The sequence below is a fragment of the Serinus canaria genome, chromosome 4 (assembly GCF_022539315.1).
Source record: "Serinus canaria isolate serCan28SL12 chromosome 4, serCan2020, whole genome shotgun sequence".
NCBI lineage: Eukaryota > Metazoa > Chordata > Aves > Passeriformes > Fringillidae > Serinus > Serinus canaria.
The window spans coordinates 4,709,774-4,732,355 of NC_066317.1; the positions used below are offsets into that span (position 1 = coordinate 4,709,774).

General features: G+C 42.9%; 2 protein-coding genes across 2 annotated transcripts in view; one reads left to right on the top strand and one right to left on the bottom strand.

Moving 5' to 3' along the window:
• Positions 1-84: 84 nt before the first annotated feature.
• NUDT6 (nudix hydrolase 6) lies at positions 85-12,085 on the bottom strand. The gene is made up of 5 exons (XM_030239474.2): positions 11,923-12,085; positions 10,786-10,989; positions 5,935-5,990; positions 3,406-3,460; positions 85-473 (listed from the first exon to the last, which is right to left on the bottom strand). Exons 1-5 carry the CDS (start codon positions 12,080-12,082, stop codon positions 85-87), a joined length of 864 nt encoding a protein of 287 aa, XP_030095334.2. The 5' UTR covers positions 12,083-12,085.
• Positions 12,081-22,582, top strand: part of SPATA5 (spermatogenesis associated 5) — a 161,926-nt gene continuing 151,424 nt past the window's right edge. The window contains 10 exon segments of the mRNA XM_009096324.4: positions 12,081-12,156; positions 12,159-12,299; positions 12,704-12,828; positions 13,403-13,560; positions 14,721-14,779; positions 15,637-16,251; positions 18,314-18,443; positions 19,058-19,114; positions 19,721-19,844; positions 20,963-21,218. Coding sequence (XP_009094572.3) covers positions 12,081-12,156; positions 12,159-12,299; positions 12,704-12,828; positions 13,403-13,560; positions 14,721-14,779; positions 15,637-16,251; positions 18,314-18,443; positions 19,058-19,114; positions 19,721-19,844; positions 20,963-21,218 — 1,741 coding nt within the window.

A 22,582-nucleotide genomic window follows, 5' to 3' on the forward strand; every position in this document is an offset into this window, starting at 1 on the left:
AAAAATAAGTCCACAGATAACTCTAATATTCAACACTGCAATAATTCTAAATTATTACTGTAAGGAAATGTGAAATGTATTGTATCACGTCATGTTTCTGTAGGACTCAGGCAGCTCCCTGTGGTAGAGCTTGTAGAACAGGCCTGTGTAGACAGCTGGGAACTCCCTCATGGTTATGTCGATCCTATCAAACCCTTCCCGGTACCCGAACAGTAAGAGCTTGGCCACGTTGCTGGTGATGGGCGTGGCGTTTTCTGTCCTGGCCAGCTCCTCCAGGTCCATCCACTCGCACCGGAGGCACTCGAGCTGGCAGAAGCTGATGTGGAAGGAGGAGGGCTCCATGCGGCAGATGATGTACATGTCCGACTTCCCGAAGGCTCCAGGGTGCTTGTGTTGCTGCCTGATGCTTAGGATGGACTTGAACTCTGACTTGATGCCAGTCTCTTCAAAAACCTCTCGAACTGCTGTGTCTCCTGGGTGGAAAGAGCAATCCTTGCAGTACATATGAGAGTAACTTAGCACTCCTTAAACCTTTTGGAAAGGTGGAAAGCCTCTTACTCAGCATGTTCTCTATTCTGCTTCATACGGTTTTCAGAATGTAGGTCTGTTTTTCCAACACAAGGATAAGCTAATATTTTGATTCCCAAACAACAGTAATTGCTGTGTGCCTTTCCTGTGTATATCCTACAGAATTACTTTGGTAATGCTGTGCAGGGTGTGGTTTGTAATGGACACTGATGGCTGCTGGCTCCACTGATCTGTTAATCCAAGACAGCACTGCACTGTCGTTGTAGTCCTTTGGATCTCCATCCCTCTTCTTGCCCCTGCCTAGTCTCGGGTTTAGATGCTGTGCAGCTGCACCTGTACTGATGTCAGATCTCTTGATCAGATCAGCTTCACTGCACTTCATCCCAAGGGCTAATAAAAAGGGTAAAATTCTTCAGAAAATGAAAGTTGGTGCCAGGTCCTTTTCAAGATGTACCATAAGAGTCAGGTGACATTTCAAATATGCCACAGTACCAGTGCAGCACAGAGCCTGTTCTTGCTGTAAACGTGCTGTAAACGTGCTGCATGTGTGCATTCTGTGTGCCCCAGCCAGAGTGAGGTCAGTGCTAACATTCCTCACCACAAAAGCAGCAGGAACTTTAAGGGTCTACAGGGTCTGTGTGCTGCAATTACAGCCAGAGAACCACCCATCCATCCAGAACTCCTCCAGAGATATTTTTCTCTTCAGTAATAAATTGAGCAGCCCCTAAGAAATTTTTTAATATTCCACTGATTCATCTGAAGTCTGCAATTTCATCATAGTCAAGTCAAATCCTACCTGCCTGGGGTAAGTACTGGTAGGTTAAATACTGGCTTTTCCCAAATTAATTTAATCTGGTCATCTCTGCTTTGAGTGGTCAATGTCCAGAACTGTTGTGCAATGTTAAGTGCTCCTGTTAGTTCATTTTCAGTAAGGAATGTGTGCTGGCTTGCATCCAAAAGCAAATGCATTTTAAAGGAATTGTAGATATTCACCATCCTGTGGAGGCTTGCATCTTGCCAAGTCAGAGGAGAACAAAGCAGGTGTTTCAGGGGTAGTTTCAGATACTGGAAATAGTAACTCCCTGTGGCAGGTGGTTTTGTTAGCGGGCAAGGGGCTACAGAAGTGAACTGAGATTGTGAGGAATTCTCAGGCAGGCTGTGGTTAAGAAAATTGCAGTACTGATGGATTTCATTAAAGCTTTGAGCTTTACTTTTAGATTAAGTGCCATTTTCTGTTTCCCTTTTATTTAAATGTGAGTGTGTATATATATATATAAATATCTAATGACAATTAAACTAGAAGAAACACTAGGGCAGGAGTTTCAGAAATATTCAGCTAAAAAATATGTGCACTTTGCTTAATCTGCATTATGAAATTGGTGTCACTTGCATGAGTCAATTTGCACTCATTTAAGTAGGCAGCCAAGCATGTTGTCACTTCATGTAACCAAGGGATTTTAAGCAAGATAATTGCAATTTTTAATTTAGTCCCTTGAGTGACTTGTGTTTTTAAGGTTTGATGTAAGAATGAAAAAGGAAAATTAGACTCTATTATATTTTATGCTTGACTAATTTATATCTTCTTGTAATATAAGATGTGATGCAGAGAATTGTAACTTTGATTATTCTGTAGTTTAGAAGTGTCAGGAGGGAAGCTGTAAGACACTTTTCTCCTGGGTGATTTTCAGTCCAGGCTCCAGCCATAATCTCACCTGTGAAGTGAGGGATGGCTGCTGTTGTACTCAGTAGCAGTATCACTCTGGGGAGTCCCACTGGAATGCCAGTCTTAGTAATTTGTTGTTCCCTTGGGTACAAAAATCCTGCAGCTGCTGGCAGTAGAAGTGAGAAGGAGCCTGGCTAGACAACAGCCATGGCATTTGGGATTCTTTTGAAAACATGGATCCATTTCACCATGTTACATTACATTGTCCAGCAAATATTTTGGATTTCCATCACCAGGTTTGACAGAAGGACTTATGAGCAACACGACTCATGAGTTACAAAAACTAAACTCAGCCAAATCCTGACAACTAGCAACTTTCTCCATGTATTAATAACTGGAATACAACCTTGCCACACATTGTTGCAGGGAGACTGCTAAAACTGTTGGTATTTCTAAGGTACGGAACAGTCAGGAAATGTGAGCTTGACACCCAGCTCACGTAACGAGCCTATGGATCACAATTTTAAGGGCTGAGATACAAGGAGAAAAACCCCAGATTTTCTCTCTCCTCATAAACACCTTTGTTCATTCACCTGTGAAGAAAAACTGCAGCAGTGTTCATCAGCTGTGTTGGAGAGAAATGAGAAGTTTCCTCAAACCAGCATTGTTTCCTACCACAAGAGTGCTTCATGTCCCTGTTGGGAGTAAGTGCCCACAAGACTGAAGCCCTGCATTTCACTCTGGCCCTGTGCTGAGGAGCTCTTGGTCCAAACTAATCAAGTGAAGGGGGTGGAAGGAAGCAAGTGCGTTTATTGGAATGGAAATTTTTGCTCCGTCCATCCCTGAGGTTACTGCCCTGGATTCCAGTGTGAACCAAGAGCTCCCTGTTTCACTTTTATTTGGGCTAAATATGGATTACCTTAATCCTCTGCACTTCTGACTCGTATTGCAGCACATCTGACCTGCCTACAAAAACTTAGCTGGCCTCACTTAAAGAAAGTGTGGGAAAGAGTAAAGGTTGCAAACACAAAACTTCTTTGTCCTGAACATGCTACCGTGTTACCATTAGGGTCCCAGGATTGTGTCCCTCCATTTATTCCCCATTAATTCAAGGAAACAAGCCAACACAGGAGCAATGTGGGTCATGCTGCATTTCAGTGGTGTTCATGTCTTTATAGTTCTGTTGATGGCTGACCTGTTCTCATAGGACTTACCAATGTCTTCTCCTGGATTAGCCAGACCTCCTGGAAATTTCCATGCGTTTATAGTCTGTATTGGAGGAAAAATCCATTAATGAAGTAGTCAGCCTGTGTCGCACTCTTTAATACGAAGGAGACAATTAACACATAACTTTATTTTTTTTTTGGTTGAGGTTGCAGTATTGCTTTTTTACAAACATCAGTAAGTAGGAACTTGTTTGTTCCTGCTGACAGGATCATTAGAGACAGCTACAGTCTGTAAGAACTACGGGAACAAAACACCTACTGATTGAAAATACAAACTGTCTAACAGTCATTAGACAATGTTGCTGCTAGATAGAGTAGTTGAATATTTTTTTAAAAGCTGCTATAGACTATATAATCTTATATTTAATCACTAATGTATTCCACTTCCATTGTTTTGGCTTTTTAAAAATGTATATATATTTAATCTTACAAACAGGTATTATGATTGTACTGTTCTATACTGCACTGGCTTTAAGATGTGTCTGTAATGATCATTTAGTGTAACTTGTCGTTTTCATGGAATACAAGAAATGAGGGCTTGTGTGTGATTTATGTATAGAAACATTTAATGACAATAAAGTTCAATATTAAAACGTGAAGTGCAGGCTTGGTGTTGTTACTCGCGCTGCTAAAGGAGTCCCAGTCCCTGCACCTCTGGCAAGAGCTCAAAGATTTGTAGGCTTTACCTTTACTTCTATGTACTTTCTATTTCTTTCCTTGCTAAAAGTTTATGTAGGAAGAAGTTACCCTTCTCCTAGAAATAAATGCAATAAAAAGGCACAGTGGCCCAAAAAATAGCTTTTTTTGTCTATGTAGCATAGCAGGGAAGCTGTGTGCTTTCCAGTGATTTGAAACCCTAATGACTACATTGGAAAACTATTTTTTTTCCTGGGCATTCTTAAAGGGCTTGGATAGGAATAGATTAAAAATAGTGCAGATGGAAAATACATATATTTGTCTATTGGCTTTCAGATTTACTTTTAGTTCCTGGAAATCTTTTGTGCTGTGGAATTGTCCTGTCACAATTAAACCCAAACAGCTCTTAAAATTCCAACAGCTGTTACATTTTGTTTTTTCACTCTGATTCTGTTCAAGATACTTACTAAGAGGTAAGTATGCACATTTATATTTTTGTGTATAAAAGGGTAAATAATAGGTATTAAGGGTATAAAAGGGTAAATGTTTGTGTATAAAAGGGTAAATAAATATCATGTTTCTAATGTTTACAGTGTGCTGTTCTGTCCCTGGAGACTCTCTGGAGCTGGAACCACTTTTGGAGTCTAGAGCATGAGAGGAAGGTTTATGCTTTATTTGGTAATTGTTGAATGAAAGCCTGAAGTCCTCCTAAGACCAAGTCCTCATCATTTTAATTTATTGTAAGTAAAAATACAAAATACAAAAATGAAAAATAGACATCTTTAGTTACAGGAAACAAGGTTAGAGGAAGAGAAATACCCTTGTCTTTTGTGTTAGAAACTCAACATGTGCTGTGATTGAACCTGCCTATAAAAGCACTCTTTCACTGAAGTTCATTAACTGTGTTGTAGGTCCTAATGAACTGATGTTTTGGGTCCTGAGGAGAAAAGTCTTAGTAGCTATTTCAGGAAAGACAGGAGAATGCAGCCAGTGAGATTCCAGCACAGTTTTAACTGTATAAAATGAAAAATATGCATCCAAGTGTACTTCAGTCCACCTAGCTAAGCTTTGATTGTTTCATGTTAAAATGGCATTAATCTCACTCTCTCAGAGTTAATTAATGTAGTTTTAACATGAAACACTTTAACTTGCAAATGAAAGTGTAATGGAGGCTAAATGTCTCTTGAAAGGAGTAGCACAGGCAGCTGCCAGTGAGCCTGAGAGCTTTCTGCAGCAGCTGAGTTAAAACCTGGGACAGTCTGATAGGGGCTGGCAGACATTTCAGTGATGGATGCTCGGTGACCTCAAGCCACATCACATGAGCCACCCTCACCACAGCGCTGCTCTGGTCTGGCATCCTCTGAAGTGAGGGTGGGCACTTCCATGTGTGAGGAATTAAAGACCTTTACACCTGCTGGACCAAGGTGGTCTCCAGGTCATGGCCAACCATGCTACTGCTTGTTTAAAGGCACGGATATTCCTGGAATTTTGGAAACCAAACCAAATCAGAATCCTCTCAAAATCTGTTTCAAGCCATGGGGATTTTCAAGCCAGAGGTCTGCACGGATCCAAATAAAGATCAGGGACTTCTGAGTCAGTTACAGGGGAAAACAGAAAACTCTAAACAGGAAGGATACTTAGTTCTGATGAATCAATCTGCAGTTAATTTGTAACAAAACTGTTGATTTCAAGAGTTGGTTTTTTTTTTCCCTAATATGGAATTCAGTAATCTGTTGCTGTATGTGTTTAAGTGTAAAAGGAAGTAACTCTTAACTATCACAATTTTGGACTGGAATAAAAATAAAATATATTTTGTTTTATATTACAGAATAGGCTTATCTAAATGAACTTCTCTATTTTATAATCCTGTAACAAACTTACCTTATTTCTGTCTTGTACAACCAACACCTTTCCAGTGCTTTCATCTAGAACAGCACCTGAAAAAGAGAAAGTGTTGGACGTCATTCAATCCGAACAACCAAAATTTAACATGTTTTGATAAATTTAACATGCTTTAACATTTTTTGCTAATGTACAGTTAACAAGGTTTGTATGGATGAATCAAAGTGGTTTGCCAGTGGAAAATGGATGCACAATAAAATATCACAAAAAGGTTAAGTATCCCATAGAAGAATTCAAAGCTGGCAGTACCAAGATAAATAATTGCAGTTTTAAGTTCCAGATTAGACAAGAAATGAAAAGAAAAACTTGCTTGTGTTAATATCAGAACTAAAGAATGCAAGATCAAGAGGTTACCCAAACAATCTGGCAAAGCTGCTCGCTTCAGCAGAGATGGGCCTGTAATCTTCCTCAAATAACAGAGAATTTTCCAGTGACTCTGGCTGAGAAGCCACCCCTAAGGGGGGGATGAATTTTTCTCCTGTGAAATTCATGACAAAGCCCCCACCTGCTGTAGTGAAGATTTGAGTGTTTTTTGGTTAATAACACACCAGGTTTAGTACTCTGGGCTGACTGTGCAGATAATGTTCAGCTGTGTGATTGTCTCTGAGCTCGCACTACCCAGCTGACAACTCATGACAGGAACTGCACCATAACCTGAGTCAACTTAATCAAAAAGTGTTGCTTCCAAGTGGAAAAGTGACACTTTCACTTGCTGAAAAAACCTGTCTGACTGAGAAGTGCAGCTTTTCCTTTTGTCCTCATGCTCAGCCCATGACTTTCTCCCGCAGATTACAAGTTTTCCTACTTTCTGGAACCCAAGTGCTTTCATGTTTAATGATGTCATACTCACTGGTCATACCTTAAAAATGTCCTTCCCTTACAACAGGTATTTTTCTCAGATTTTAAAGAGTGCTGTGGTGAGCAGGATGAGTGTTGTGGTGCAACTTACCAGGGTCTATTCCACATCAGTCACACACAGCTTTCAAATTAGAGGTTAACAGTAACAAAATCCTCACGTCATTTTACAGCAGGAGGAGGAGGATACAGGCACATCTGTGATGACATATGCATTCAAAATGCTATGGGGAACTATACCCACAGGAAGGAATTATCAGGGAGTGAGTGTCCAGCTAAAAACATCCTGTTTTTTAATAATACATGGCAGAGTTATGTGTAGGAGGATATTTCAAAGATGAAGTCTTTGGAAGTCTTCCTTCAAGATATGTCAAAGGACATGCTTTAAGAGTAAAGTCACATATCTGCCTCCCCATGGCTTGTGACTTTATGATTTCATTCCCTGTAAATACTTAGCAGTGTCCAAGTTCAACTACTGTAATGATTAAAAGAGGCAACAAAAGGAAACAGGAGGAAGTTTGTGATTAGAGGATTTGTTTTCTAGAAAAGCCATTCCTCAGCCAAAGGCTTAGCTGAAACCAGGGAGGGCTGGAGAAGGCAGCAAACTGCTGTTGGAATCAAACAGAAAGTGTGTTTGCTCTCCTCTGTTTCCCTGATATTGAAGCCTGTGAATGTAATTTTTGGTGGTGAAATTCCCAGTGAGGTGATCAGAATCTCTGCTAGAGGATACCTAAATCCAGAGCAAGAAGGAATAAAACACAGTAACAGGATATGCTGCCTGGTCTCATGTTCCCCTGCTGGGCCAACCTGGTTGGCATCAGTGAGATTAGAGTTTGACTGCCCTGGATAGTGGTTCTTAAAACTCTCCCTCCTGCTACAAATGTGGTACCTGGATCTTTAACTCATCCAATGCCAGGATGACATTCTGGAAAGGTTTATACTTGAAACCCAACCAAGTAATCACTATTACAATACCACTTGGTTTTGAATGTTCTCTTTTGGGGAACAGGCAAGAAAAGCATTTAAACAATAAAAAGAATCCCTTAGATAACTCCAGATAATGAGTAATGGAGGATAAAAATATCCTTATCCTACCTGTTTTATTTATGACTGATATAAAAATGCATGCAGAGATGTTCAGTGTTGAGAAGCACTTGTCAACCACAGAATAAGAGCAGACACCACTGCTTGCACTGTAAGCATCAGCAGACAGGAGCAGGTATTTGTTACACAATTTGGGAACTACTTTTAAGTCACTTTTCTTAAGTGGCTTATCAAACCTATCCATCTCCACCTCCCTGTGCAGTTTCACAGTCATGCAGCTGCTCAGTTTAGATTTCTTCAAGTACCAGGACTGGCTGATGATCCTATGTGTGTGTAGGCTCTCCTTCCTGGAGTCCTTCAGCTCCAAGGACTTTATTTTAACAAGTGGATTAAGGTGGTAGCAATGCAAATAACAGCTATGTTGTAAGGCTTGTAGACTTTGTGAGGGAGAAGAAAATGCCTTTCACATTTCTTCCTCTCCTTTTACTTTCCTTCCTCAGCTTGTCCTCTCATGCCATTGTTGCACACTTACACACGTCGTATTTACAATCATGTCACTTTCTGGATATGATGCATATTTACAAACATGTCACTTTCTGGATGGCAGGCCACATCCTCCTCCTCGGTGGAGCATTTTGGAAATGCTTTTTAAAAACACGTTAATCACTTCATACACCAGAGACTCCTCTGTATCTTTACACATGTGGAAAATCCTGCCGCCTACAAACGGATGTAGTAACTTAGCTGGAAGACACATCACACATTCCACTATTTCTGAACAATAATGGCCAAGCCCAATGAGTAACATTTGCTACTCTCTGCTTGGCCACTCTGATCCAGTCTGGTAAAACATGGCCTGACCCCGCTTATTCACACCTTTGTCATCACTTGGCTGCATGGTCCTGAGGCACAAGCCCTGGCTGTGCTGCGTTTGCTGCGTGGGAAATTCCAGACAGGAGGAAAACCAGCTGCTGGTCTACTTGGCAATGAGACTCACTACCTGTTCCCTGTTCCTGTGCTGACTCCCAGCTGGCCAGCCAACAGCTCTCCACATCTCTGCTTTCCATTTCAGGATGCTCACAGGACTGACTCCTGCATTTCACAGCTTTGAGATGGAGACTCGCACCAGAAAATTGTTTTTATTTACTGCAGACACGTTCTAAAATACTTTTTGGTTAGGGAATAAAGAAAGCCTTGTGTTTGACCCCTTCCCCAATATCCATATTTAAATACTTTAATATTTCAAGAAAATGAATTAAAAATAGAATGGACCCTTTCCACTACCAAGGGTCTCCCTCCTAAAGTAGAAAGATAATGGAATAAACGTACCAGGTGGTATCCACCTGCTTAGTGTATTTTTGGGATGTGTTCCAGATCCACTGACAGTGAATAGAACAAAGGACAAAATAACCCCACATAGCAGTCATTATTTCACTTGTTTACCTGCCTAGAATGCCTTCTTGAAGTATTTATGTCCTTTAAAGAAAATCCCAATAATGACTAAAAGCGTACATGTTCGAAAAATGGTAGCAAAGAACACATACATTGTATGTTGTGCAATTTTAAAATCCATACAAGAAATTATGAAATCTGTATACCTGCACTTAACAAAGTTTTCTTTCATGTTTTTTTCCTACTTGCAGAGTGCAAAGTGTTTTGAAGCACAGCTGCAAATTATGCTCTGAAAATGTATTTTTCAATATTTGTGAGTCTTTCAGAGTTATGATTTTTCTAATAGCTCTTTCTGATGCCCACCAGGGTCCCAACTCATCTTTTATATGATTTCCTTTCAAGCAGCACCTTCAGCTGTGCAAGTTCTATTCAGAAAACCTCTCTTTCACTTAGGTTTCCTCACAAGGAGCAACCCAGTGCTTTCACGAGGAGAATGCACTGTCCTGCTCCAGTTTAATGCCACATATTTTAATGGTGAGGTTTCCATACCTCAGGAAAACATGCTCCAACATGTCCATTGACAAACTCCAAGGCCGCCTTCGGTATCCACCCTGCCCTCTGCTGGCCTGGGAACCAAAGACTCCCACTACTGATGGCAGCAGCACTGTTTTGTAATTCAAGGGGTTTTCACCCCAAGCTTCTTTACACAGAACAAACCATCTTTTGGGAGTTCTTCCTAACTAGATTTTTCAAATTGCTGGTTTTGGGCCTTAACACCACTTGGTGGAGAAATAACACCCCACAGAGTCCCTGCAAGCCAAGGATAAACAAGTCAGGGCTGCAACTGGACAGATGTGCTCTCCCCAGCCTCATAATTTCTGTGAGGTAATGTAACCCTTAACCAGTACCTGAGGGGTCCCAACCAATCTCCTGAGTGATGGGATAGGTAATGGCTTATCTGTGGAACTCTGCTGAGGGAGAGAACAAAACCACTGGAATTTGGTGAAGCTAACTTCAAGATGACTGTATTTTTGGCTCATCCTCAGTCCCTTGTCCTGTGCTATATGAAAAAAGAAAAAAGGGGAAACTGTCTTGTCTAGCTCCTTGGAAATTTTCTGTTATGGAACAACTTTCTAGCTGTGGTTGTGGGAGGTCTAGATGGATAAGAGCATAGTGTTTGAGGTTTTTTTTTTTGTAAAATATAAGTTTGGATTAAAGATTTCTAGGCACAGCTTAGATCAGCTTTCAGACTATTGCCATTGAGGCTAATAGTTGCTTTAGCTTCTAAACAATCCCTGTTGGGTCAAGTTTTCCCCATTTACAGACATTAACTTGGACATAGTTTAGACAGATATACATATTAAGCACACAGAGCAGAGTAGTGCTTTTTACTCTACATTGGTGGTTGCTTTTTCATTCCAAAATGCAGTAGCCAGCTGGTTTCCATGTGCTGACTGTACAGAGGAACAATTCCTACTGAACGGACTCCTAAGGGCTCCTTCAAGACTTCCTGTGGGTGTAACTACTCCTGTAACTCACCTGCAACCCCCAGCTGGTGTGTGGCGAACCCTGGCAGCCTGCTAGGCCCCTCTCCCAGCCACAGCGTCAGGGTGGACGAGCCCTGCTCAGCGTGGTGGAAAGCAAAGCCTTGGGAAGCAGCCACTGCCACAAGGCTGCTCTGGAGGATGGGGATATGGAGCCAGACAGCAACACGGCCTTCATCCCGCCACTGAGACACAGACTCTGCAAGAGAGGGAAGTGAGGAGGGTAAGGGACCCCCTTTGCCCTTGATCTGCGTTGCTTTAAACTTTACCACATACTACAGCCATTGGTAATGTGCAAAAATCTGTATTTTTACGTCATTTACCACAGGGTAAAACTATTGTTATTGTGAGAAACACACCAGCAGTCTGAGAGGCTGCCAGGTCAACATTTTATGTGGTACAACTGAGTGTTCATGTGCAAAATGACAGCTTTTACATTTAGAGTCTGCCATGAGAAACAGGGGGACTACTCCTCTGGAGTGCTGTGTCCAGGTCTGGGCTCCTCAGTACAAGGAAGATAAGGAACTACTGGAGTAGGTCAAGTGGAGGCCACAAAAAGGATATGGGGTCTGGACCATCTCTCCGTGAGGAGAGATTGAGGGAGCTGGACCTGTTCAGTATGGAGAAGATGAGTCTCAGATGGGACTTCATCACTCCATCCAAGCACCTCAAAGGTGGGTGCCAAGAGAAGGATTCCAGACTCTTTTCAGTGGTATCCAGTAACAGGAAAAGGAGCAATGACCATAAACTGAAACACCTGAAGTTTCACCTCAACACGAGGAAGCACAACTTCACACTGAGAGTGGCCGAGCACTGGATCAGGCTGCCCAGTCGGGGCGCGCAGCCTCCTCTGGAGACATTCCAAACCCACCTGCTGTGGTTTGTCACTCCTGTGTCACCTGCTCCGCGCGATCGGACTGGATAATCTCCAGGGGCCCCTTCCAACCCTAAGTATTTTACGGTGCTGTGAAGGATCGGTTTTCCTCCCATCAGCGTCCTTCACCTGCCGGCCGCGGCTCCAGGTCCGTGAGGGGAAGGCGGCGGCTGAGGGCGCCCCCTGGCGGGCCGCCCGCCGCCCCTCACACACCGCCCCCGCCCACCCCGGCACTCGGGACCCCCGCCCGGCACTTGCCCCGCAGCCACCGCCCGAAGGTGGCCCGCTCCAGCCTCGGGGAGCCGCGAAGCTCGCCCAGGTCCACGCTCACACCCCCGAACTTGTCCGTCCTTGCCCGCAGCCCCGCCAGGGCCGCCCAGCCCCTCGCCCTCCACAACCCCCGCCACGGGCCTGCCATGGCGCTGAGCGGGGCGGGGAGCGGCCGCCCCCGGGGCGGTGCCGGCCTCTGCTCCGGAACCGCTCCACGCCGGCCGCCGGCAGCATGTCCGCCTCCTCTTCCAGAAGGAAGAGCAAGGGGCGCCCAGCCGCGGGCGGCGGCTCCCCGCGGGATGCTCCCCTCGGAGCTGCCGCAGGCGGGCCGCTGGTGCTGCGTGTCGCCGACGCCGTGGAGGCAGGTACGTCGTGAGGGAGGCGGGCACGGGCAGCCCCGGCCCCGCTGCCTCAGCCCGGCGCGCTGAGGGCGCCTCGTTTGAATCTGAGTCCCTGCCCAGCCGCTCTCCCGGCTGCTCAGGAACGCGGGACCGGGGGATTTCTCACTCCAGGCCCCCATGAAACCTACCCTTATCCTGGTGGAAGGGTGCCGGCGGTAGCGAAATCCCGGTGGAAGGGGCGGCAGCGAGGGACCGGCCGTGTTGCCAGCCCCGCCGGCGGCACCGCCTCACGGGGGTCCGCGCGCTCCCCTCAGCGCGGGCGCCCTGAGGGCTGGCGAGGCTCTGCTGCCCGGGCAGCGCGGGAAACGCCGGAGTTACTGAGGGGAAGGGCAGAAAAAATTAATTTATTTTTTCTCCCGAAAACTTAGGAGATGACAAAGTCCCGAAGATGTTCCGCCGAACGCTGGCGCAGCTGTCGCTGAGCAGCATGAAGTCTGCGGATCTTTGCATAGGGAGGCCGGCCCTGCTCACCTCCGCTGAGGGGCGGCAGGAGGTAAGAGCCTTTCTTGACCCTCTAAGTGCTTTTCTCGTGCTGTTAGCCTGTTCCCGTTGTACTCAATGGAATCAGCATGGAGCATGCATTGAGAAAGATGGTGAATGTGCTCTTCCATGTTTTCTGCACTGTAGTTGCATCTGTATTCTCTGTGTTGGAAAAAAACTATGCAGCTAGTTGTTTTTTTTTTTCTTATAAATTTAAAAGTCATGTGTGAGTAAATGGGTTATAAAGTATGTCTTGCATAAGCACACACATCTTACTTGCAAATAAAGTGTATAATTATTTGCTCATTTTCTTTTCACTGATGCATAGCTTTTTCTAATCAGCATAGCGTATGCTTTTGAGTCATCTCTAGAATGTGTAGAGAGTCCTTGTGGAATTTTTTATCTGTAGGCAAAATATAACCGTATTAATTTTGAAAGTGTCTTAGATCAAATCTTAAGCGCTCAGTGCCCCTTGTCTTTTGCTCAGAGGAACCAGGTTTTAGCCTAATCCTTCATATTAACCTTGACTGGAAATGAGAGGGGCGAGACCTGAACTGACAGGTGTTTCCTTTGAAAACTCTTCCTAGGTCTGTACTGCTTGGCCTACCGCAGGCTTCCCAGGGGGGAAAATTGGGCTGGCTGAAACCACACAGAAGAACCTGAAAGTAAATCCAGGTGATGCCATCACTGTGCAGCCTGTGACTGGTGCAGTCATCCAGGCAGAGGAAGTCGATGTAAAGTTGAGGTATGGAATCTGTTATAACCTTATTGAGATTTTTATTCAACCAGATCCCTTGAAAATGTTGTCATTCTCTTTATCATTTCACAGAGTTGGCATTTGGATTGTTGTAGAGTCTGATTATAGTTATGTCCTAAATAAAGTTACTTTTGAAAGTGTGACTGTGATGTAAATAAACATCACAGTTCCCTGGCAGTCATTTGCAGATTTTTTTTTTTCTAGTAAGAAATTCCTCCTGATGTCCAGAGAGCCATAGTTTCATGTAACAAGCAAGAGCATAAATTACTAAAAGCATACATTGAAGTCCCATTGCTCAATTCCTGCATTTCTAGATGCCTTACAGGTGTAGTTCATTCTCTGCAAATTCAACACCTCTGGGTCGTGCTTGTATGCATAATTTAGCTTTTCCCCCACTTAAAAGAATCAGACCCCAACAACGCATAGTTAACTATGTGTTTACTCATCAGGAAAGGTTCTGATCTATTAAGAGGTGTTCTCTAAATTATCTCAATGCACCTGTTTTCCATCCGGCTGCTGGCTGGATGGCTAAAATCGGGAAGCGGCTTTCCATTGGCGGGCTTAGGGCTCTCCCTGTTGTTCACGCCTGGAGTTGCAGCGTCCGCTGTCCGTGCCCTTGGTGCCGCTGCTTTTCGGCCTGCGGGTGTGTGAGTGCTTGCACAAGTTCAGGGCTTCCCTCTGCAAAATGGGGGTGATGAAGTGAGTCTTTGCTCTGAGTCAGCTAACTAAACAACTAGAAAATGCTTTGTTTCCAAGGGAAACCTTGGAGTGTTTTGATGGTGGATATGCAAGTGCTCAAGGCATTGCTTTAGTCAATAAAAGTTGTGTATGTGTGTCTGCAAGGCTGAAAGAGACCTACCTGATTTAAATTCTTCTCAGTACCTGTAGCAATGATTATCATGCCTGGACAGCTAAGATGCCTGCTCTGCGTATTTGTGATCGTAAGAAATTATAAATACAACTTAGGATTTTGTTAATTACAACATTTTGTTTGGCAAAACTAGATTTAAGTAGGTGCACTTTTTGTGTTACTATGTGTCTAATACCTTCAGGGTTAAGTCCATATGATATGAAGACTATGAAGTGCTGTGGACTGTGGTTTTGGTTTTAAATGCTTGGAAAACCAATTTTTTCCCTTCCTACCACAGGGACAAAGATGCCACCGTTAATGCTGAGGAAATGTCTGTCTGTCTGCTGAGAAACCTTGGTATGAGTTTTGCTGCTTCTCTTTTGATAGTTCAATTTTTGTAGTTCTGGGTACAAGAGCAAACATTTTCCTCTATATTCTTAATCAATGGCTTGTGGCAAAATAGGGGATGTTACTTTGTTCACACATTGTTCAGGGATCTGTCTTGTGCTAACTAATTATATCATGCTGCAAATAGCTAATTTGCTTTAGTTGTGGTTCCAGTTCTCCTGTTCATTACTTGTATTGGTATTACTGGCTCAAGTTAGGAGTGTTCAGCACCCATTGACAGCCTTCAGGCTGATACTGTGGTGCACTCCAGAGTTTACTTGCACTGTGAGGAAAAGAGTGCACTGCTGCACGTTAATAACAAGTTAAAGGATCAACATTAACTTGAAACTCCAATCTCTGAATCCCTTTTTTTTATGTCGGTGGTAAATAGGTAAAGTTACTCTTCATTGGGTGGTAGGTGTACATAAGGAAGGCAAAAAAGCAAGGTAAAGTTATTAAAGGTAGTGAATACAAAGTTTTTACTTCTTACAATACTAATTCCAAAATCCTCTCTTTGTATGAAATTTAAAAAGATGAAATTGATCATGAGTTTAGGTGTAGGGAGATTACCGAATAAACATTTGTCAGTATCTTATGTAGAGTCTGCTTGTGCACAGAAGGATCATTCAAAGAACCTGAAATTACCTTGTAATTATCTTTTGTTATGTTCATTTATAGCAGTTTCTGAGCATGATCTTCCTGATAAAGAGCATTATCTTCCTGATAAAGAGTTATTCTGACGCAAGAATATCTGAGTGTTAATTGCTGCCAAAGTAGATTGAAATAGCATCATCTTTGTCTTTTTTTCTTCTTTAATCTTCTCACAGATGGTAAAATAGTCCTGCCAGGAAACCTCTTGGCTTTCACTTACTATGGCAAACTTTGCAACATTGTGGTGATGAAAGTGAAGGGGACTGATGGCACAGAGCTGATTGCCCAGGGCAGCGCCATTCCTGGTGATTCCAATGAGCCAGACCATGAGAGGTCTGATTTGGAGAGCAGTGCCTTAGACTTGTCCTTGCAGCTGGGCAGGATGGACATTGGTGACAGTCCAGAGGTTGCCTCCATGAGCACCCCAATCAAAGCCGTGGATCCAGGCTCACCAGTCACACCCAGTGCTCCAGAATCCGGGCATGGAGACAAAAGCAGCAGGGGAGATGGTGCAGACCTCACCCAGGATCTGGATCTGGCTGGGGAAGGAAGCACTGAGGGACTCCCACTAACTGGCAAAATCGGAGCAGTGAGCAATACAGATTGTTTTTACTTCATTTCTTCGAGAACTAAAATCAATTTTATTGAACCAAGGACCAATGTAGCAGAGGATGGCGAGTGTCAGTCCCGGGTCACCTATGACATGATAGGAGGCTTAAGCAGCCAGCTCAGAACTATTAGAGAAACTGTTGAACTGCCCTTGAAGCAGCCTGAACTGTTCAAGAGTTACGGTACGATGCCTGAGAGCTGGCTTTCTTCATTAACTTTCTTCTTTAACGTGACCTTTTTGTTTTATTTTTAAACACTAATTACTCCAGGATTATGCACTGAATTTAATGTAACTGATCTGGTAAACTTATGTGTCCAAACAATGTCAAACTGCTTTATAATTACACTGTGTGGATACTGTGAAGATGTTCTGGTTAGCCTGTGTGAAAAACAATTGAGCAGGGAAGAAATGTGTGTCTGCACCAAAATTCAGGCATGCATGAGCAGAAATTATAGCAAATAGGACAGACTTCTGTACTCGGACACGTGAAAGGGGCAGTCATTTGTGTTGTCCTAAGATTTTGTGTTGGTAGACTCAGTTAATCATATCTTTTAAATGGAAAATAACTCAGATTAATTCTTCTGCTTTTTTTATCCTTGTGTGTTTCTGCAAAATTTTAAGGAGGTCTTTTGAGCTGTTTACTCAAACTGCTCAGTGTGTTCCGTGTGGAATACCAGATACATTTACTGCTGCCATATATAAAGTTATAGCTAATATATATAAAAACTTGGAGGATTTTTGTGACTCTGTGCTCTGTATTTATCACAAATGGCTGTGTACCTTGTTGAGGTGTGCATTGCTGTGAGACAGGGCTCTTTTACCTATAAATATTTCTTTACTCTCTTGTCTTGGAGGCCCTTTATTTCTCTCTATGACCTCTTTCCCCATGCACAGGGGAGGTGATTTCAGTGGGGACAGTTTCCATAGCACACAGATGGCTGTTTCCTTGCTGTGATCCACAGGTGTCACCACACCACAGTGGGGTGGTGTGAGGTATCTCCATCATGAGTGGTCCAGCTCAATTTGGTCCAACCCCAGTATCACCACGTGGTTTTGTGGCAGCACAGTTTGCTTCAGCATGAGTGTTCTTCATACCTAATCCCTGAAGCTTGAGTAGATTCTCTACTAATGACATGATGGATGATGATGTTTTCTCAGCAGTTACAATCCTTCAGCCCCCATCCAAACGTTGGGAGTCCTTGTCTGCTCATGGGCAGCGAGGCTGGAGCTGGGGTGAGCCTGTGGTTCCACAGCCCCGTGTATTGCCAGTGCCAGAAACACCACAGGAGGGAGCAGCACCTGCTTTAATGGGCTGGTGTGAAGGAACCTGTCTGTAGGGATGCTTTTATTTTTTATCCTTTGTCAGAGGGCAGATAATTTTTTCTTAATAGTTTATAAGATTTGGGCATGTGGCCTGTCCTTGAGGTATCATTCCCTGTCTGATTCCCAGTACCACCTCATGTTTCTTTGGTTGTGTCTTTTGTGCTGAGGTCAGGCCTTTGTCAAACATTTGTCTCTGCTTTTTGCTTTCTAATTTTTCAACTTCTGGTTTTGGATTTTGTGCCCATTCGATTTGGCTTTGCTGGTCTTAAACTTTCTTTGGTGGGCTCTTTATGTGGGGTCTTAGTTGTGTTTCATGCAGTTTACCTGTGTTTTCTGTCCAGCTTCAATTGTATACAGCAGTAGCTTCTTCCTTATGTTTCTGTCTCTTTGGCTCTTAACATGTGCCATTAAATAGGCAGATTCATCCTTTTAATGTGTGTTTTTCATTATCTTGCAAACATACTTAAATCAAGCCTCACAGCATTTCTAGAACTTCTTGGAGTGTTGAAGAGAAGTGGTTTTCTGATGTGGGAAATTTGATATAATGGCACTGTAAGAATCATGAATAACTTGAAATGTATTCATGGATGTTACGTACTCAGCTGAGTAATTTTCTTGAGAAAACACAGGGAAGATGATAATGAGCTGCTGAAAAATATAATGATTTAAATAGATGCTTTTTAAACAGAGTCTTTTGGACTTTTTTAAAATACAAAGTGTGTATGTGTGTCCCATTTAAGAGCGATCTTTTCCCTGAAAGCCTGATTCATCACAATGACATTTCTGTTAAATGAATTAATGCTGAGCTCAAGTTATTGTTGGTAGTAACAGGGACAGTGAAGTGTGCAAGTGCAGGCTGGGCCTGGCATTTATCACCAGTAACTTCTTTACTCTGTTTGCCTGCATGTGCTTGTCCCAAGGGATCCCTCCTCCTCGAGGAGTGCTGCTCTATGGCCCTCCAGGAACTGGGAAGACCATGATTGCCAAGGCCATCGCAAACGAGGTTGGCGCTCACGTTACTGTCATTAATGGCCCTGAAATCATAAGCAAGTAAGTCCACCCACTTCATTTGCATTTATTCTGTAAATAAAGTGGCCCAAAATATACCCTGGCATCTCTCCGTCCATTGTGGAGAGATGTAGTATTTGCTCTGGGTTACCTGCCCAAAAGAGTCAAAAACAAATGGGAAAGGGTTATTTCAAGTAGGGCTTTTATTTCTTGTATTAAAAGAGGTTTATTGGATTTGGCCAGGAAATTTCTGTAAGGCATGGACTGAATTAAAAGATGGGCTTAAAGCTGCATCTGCAGTTGCCTGGTTACTTCTGCAATTAGCAGATGAATTTATTAAAGTGTATTTTCAGTTAAGGTGACACTGCACAGACTGATGTCTCCAGAGAAGTAATTTTTTGGTTGTAGGTAAAATTGTTTCTATCATAGAAGAGAAGCAGTTTCCTTTATCTCTAATGTTTCTAACTTTGCCTGTGCCCCATTTCACTTTAATTTCTGGTCCTTGTGGAAATAAAGGTTATTGTAGATTTGCCTGGGCTTCAAGACATTGAAAGTGTGTGCTATGGCTTTTTGTAACTCACAAATAGTAATTTTCTAGGTTGCCTGGAAAAGACAAAAAACGCAAGATTTTTATTAAAATATTTTGCTTCTCACAGGTTTTATGGGGAGTCTGAGTCGAGGTTACGTAAGATATTTGCTGAGGCTTCTCTCTGGTATGTTCGTTTGGAGAATTTTATTTGTGGTATCTGTTCCAGCCTTAGTGTTATTAAAAGAAAAATGTTTCCAAGAAACTTTGAATTGTGCCTTTTTTCATCCAGTGCTTTTTAAAAGAAAAGAAATTTGTTCATGTAGAACTTAGCTAGGAGGAAAGCAGTCAAATTTTAGGATGCCTCTTAAATCCTTTTGGACACTGCCCTTTCTAAAGGGATGTTAGGGATGGTGCAGAAGCGCTCGACCTGTGTTGTTAGTGCATTGTGTGCTTATTTCAACAGATGGAAGCATGAGCCAGAGTTTCACCAGGATCCAGATTTTCCTCATGCAGGCAAACAGATTTTCCATCTTGCCCAAATTTGTAGGACCTGGCTAAGGCAGGCTTTAGCCTTCCATGTGACCGGTGCTCATTGTACATTAGCAAAATGTATTGCATGCTGAAGGTATTAGTTGTCTAATATATTATTAATTTTAGTTTTCTTTCTGTGTGGGATGCTTGTTAGTTTTTGTAGGAACTGGGTGTTTTCCATGAACAGCTTTCCTCTGCCTTAGTGTTTTAACTCTTCCTGAGCACCTTAACATTTTTTCCCTTTATTTTTTCCCCTCAGTCGCCCCTCAATTATATTTATAGATGAGTTGGATGCACTCTGTCCAAAGAGAGAAGGGGCTCAGAATGAAGTGGAAAAGAGAGTTGTTGCTTCACTGCTGACATTAATGGATGGCATTGGCTCAGTAAGTTGAATCTAATGGGACAATTAATGTACCTGGGGACTCCCTGAACAAAATAATGTTGCTTCTACAGTGGAGCCAATATGAGATGTATCACTTGTGGGGAAATGAAACGGACTTAGGTGAGACTTTGTAGAATAATCTAGTGTTTTTTTTGGCTGCCAAGCAGAGGATGTAGGAGAGGAATATCTCCTGAAAACTGTTAGTTTAAAAGAAAGTAGGTTTCTTCCATTCACTGTCTTTCCTTTGCCTTCTACCCCTCCTGTAGTTCTGGAGATCAAACTGAAGTTTCAGTGACAGCCCATCATTGAACTAAACCAGGTATTTTTAATTGCTCTGAAGTCAAAGTCATCAGAATACTTCTGGTGATATGTAGGCTGCATGATTAAAGGCAACAGCAGCAATTTCAAGAGTGCCAGAGCAGTATGTAGGGCATAAAAAAAGCCTGATAAAGAAACAGTAAATTTAATTAAGTTGAGTAAATTATTGATTAAGCCCATAAAGTCTGGCAATCTCTCATCTATTGTTTTATGATTATTAGCAGGAAAGATGAAAGAACTCTGTCCAGAGTATGAAAATAAATTTCTTCTGTTTATGTAATCTGCAAGTTTCTCATAATTTTCCTGCATGGCAGTTTGAGTTGCCCAGTTTGGAGTTGTTCACAGGCAGAGCATATTTCCTGGTGGCAAAGGCTGATGGATATTCTTCCTGGAAAGAGAGCTTCATTCGCAAGAGGAGAATGACATTACAGGAGACCTCCTAACTGATGGTGCCTCACTGTAAAAGTGAAGAAGCAGAGCTTGAGGAAATTGGTTAGGATTTTTGACCTTGCTTTTTCTGCTGGACTTACAGGAAGTTTTATAACCTCCTGTCTCTCTTGGGTTTGATACCTGAATGGATTTGTTTCCCAATGGTGTTTATTCAAGGTCTGCTGATACCGTTTTGTTCTTGTGCCAACACTGCATTTTAGCTTAAGCACTTCTTTTTCTCTCCTTGGTTCTTAATTTCCTGATTTAGGAAAGGAGATTCTTGGGGATTAAAGAGGGAGTGCCTCTTGTATTATCTGTTTGACATTTAATTGTATTTTAGAAGTAATATTTTGTGCTGTTTGATGCCTTCAGGAAGGCAGTGAAGGGCAGCTGCTTGTCCTTGGGGCCACCAATCGCCCTCATGCCCTGGATGCAGCTCTGCGCAGGCCGGGGCGTTTCGACAAGGAGATAGAAATTGGAATTCCCAATGCCCAGGACCGTCTGGACATACTCCAGAAGCTTCTCAAGAAGGTTCCCCATTCACTCACAGCAGAGCAGCTGGTACATCTGGCTGACAGTGCACATGGTTATGTGGGGGCAGACTTGGCAGCCTTGTGCAAGGAAGCAGGTAAGGCTTTGTTTATCTTATTTAGGGTTTTATTTTACTGTTAGTCTCTTCATTAAAGAAAATAAAATCCGCAGTCTGTACTAATAGCTTTTGAAACACTAAAGGTTTATTAATTTTGGTGCCAAAGAAAACACAGCCAAGCTCTTCCCAGGCAGATGGGAAAAATTCTTTGAATAATAATAACTTATGTGGTGTTAAGATCAATAACCCTGGGGAATCCCCTGTGCCATTTCTAGGATCTTAGACAGCTTGTTCTCAGTAAACCAATGGTTTTGAGAGTTAACTAACATCCAGGGGAATTTTTCTACTCTCTAGACAGCCCCTTGCACACAAAAATCCTAAGTCACTCTGTCTGCACAGCTTGTCTGCAGGTCCTTGTTCCCAGCGTGTGGAAGCTGTGGGCCTCAGGGGTGTTTCCTGTGTCCCCCTTCCATATTTTGTGCCTGTATTCCATTTTCCTGCAGATGAGGAGCTCCTGGCAGGGTTGAGGGCGCTGTGTGCACCTGGCTCAGGTTGTGCAGCAGAGCTGAGAGAGCTGCAGAGCACACCCTGAGCTGGGGGCTGGAACGTGGCCCTTGGCCTTGGGAACAGGCATAGCCCTGGGGAACTATCCATGCCAAGGTTCAGTATGTTCCAGGGAACGCTTCAGCGTGAGTTCACCTCTGTTTTCATTGGATGAAATATTGCAAGTATGCTCTATCGGTTCCTGGGTTTTGCTAGAGTGCGTCTGTACAGTTTGAGTGCTGGAACTGAAATTTGCCTATAAGCAGCCCTTTAAAACAGCTGAGTCAAAATCCGACTGTCCAGCCCTGCTTACCCATATTTGCTCCCTTGTAGTTCACCAATAAGTTTGCTGCTTGTGCTGGTGACTTTTGTTTCCTTTGGCACTGGGACAGCTTCCTCTGGCAGTGGCACAGAGCAGGGATAATTCTTGCATCGGAACTGACTGTGAAGATGACAGATGTTTATTAGGGGTGATGGCACCTGGAACAGCAAGGGCTTTACTTGCCAGCTTGCAGAATTTTTAAGGGATAGTTCTCAAATAGGAATTTGTGGAGTTTTTATGGATCAAAAAGAAAAAAATATATGAGATTATTCGTTATCTAGTGTTTTCCTTTTGGCTTCAGTTGTGTTTTAAGCTCTGTTTTTAGTTAGAAAACATAATTTTTTTTCCTGCTTGTATATATATGGTAATAAAAAAGATAAACTCCCTTTTTATTCTCCTTCCCCTGTGTCTTTGGAAGCCTGTCAGTCTGCCTGTGTCTCAGTGCTCAAATAGTAAGCACTTAACTAATGTAGTCTCAAATTCTCAGTGAGAAGTGTTGTGGTTTCAATTCCAAACATGACCCAGCTGAGGCTTTTAC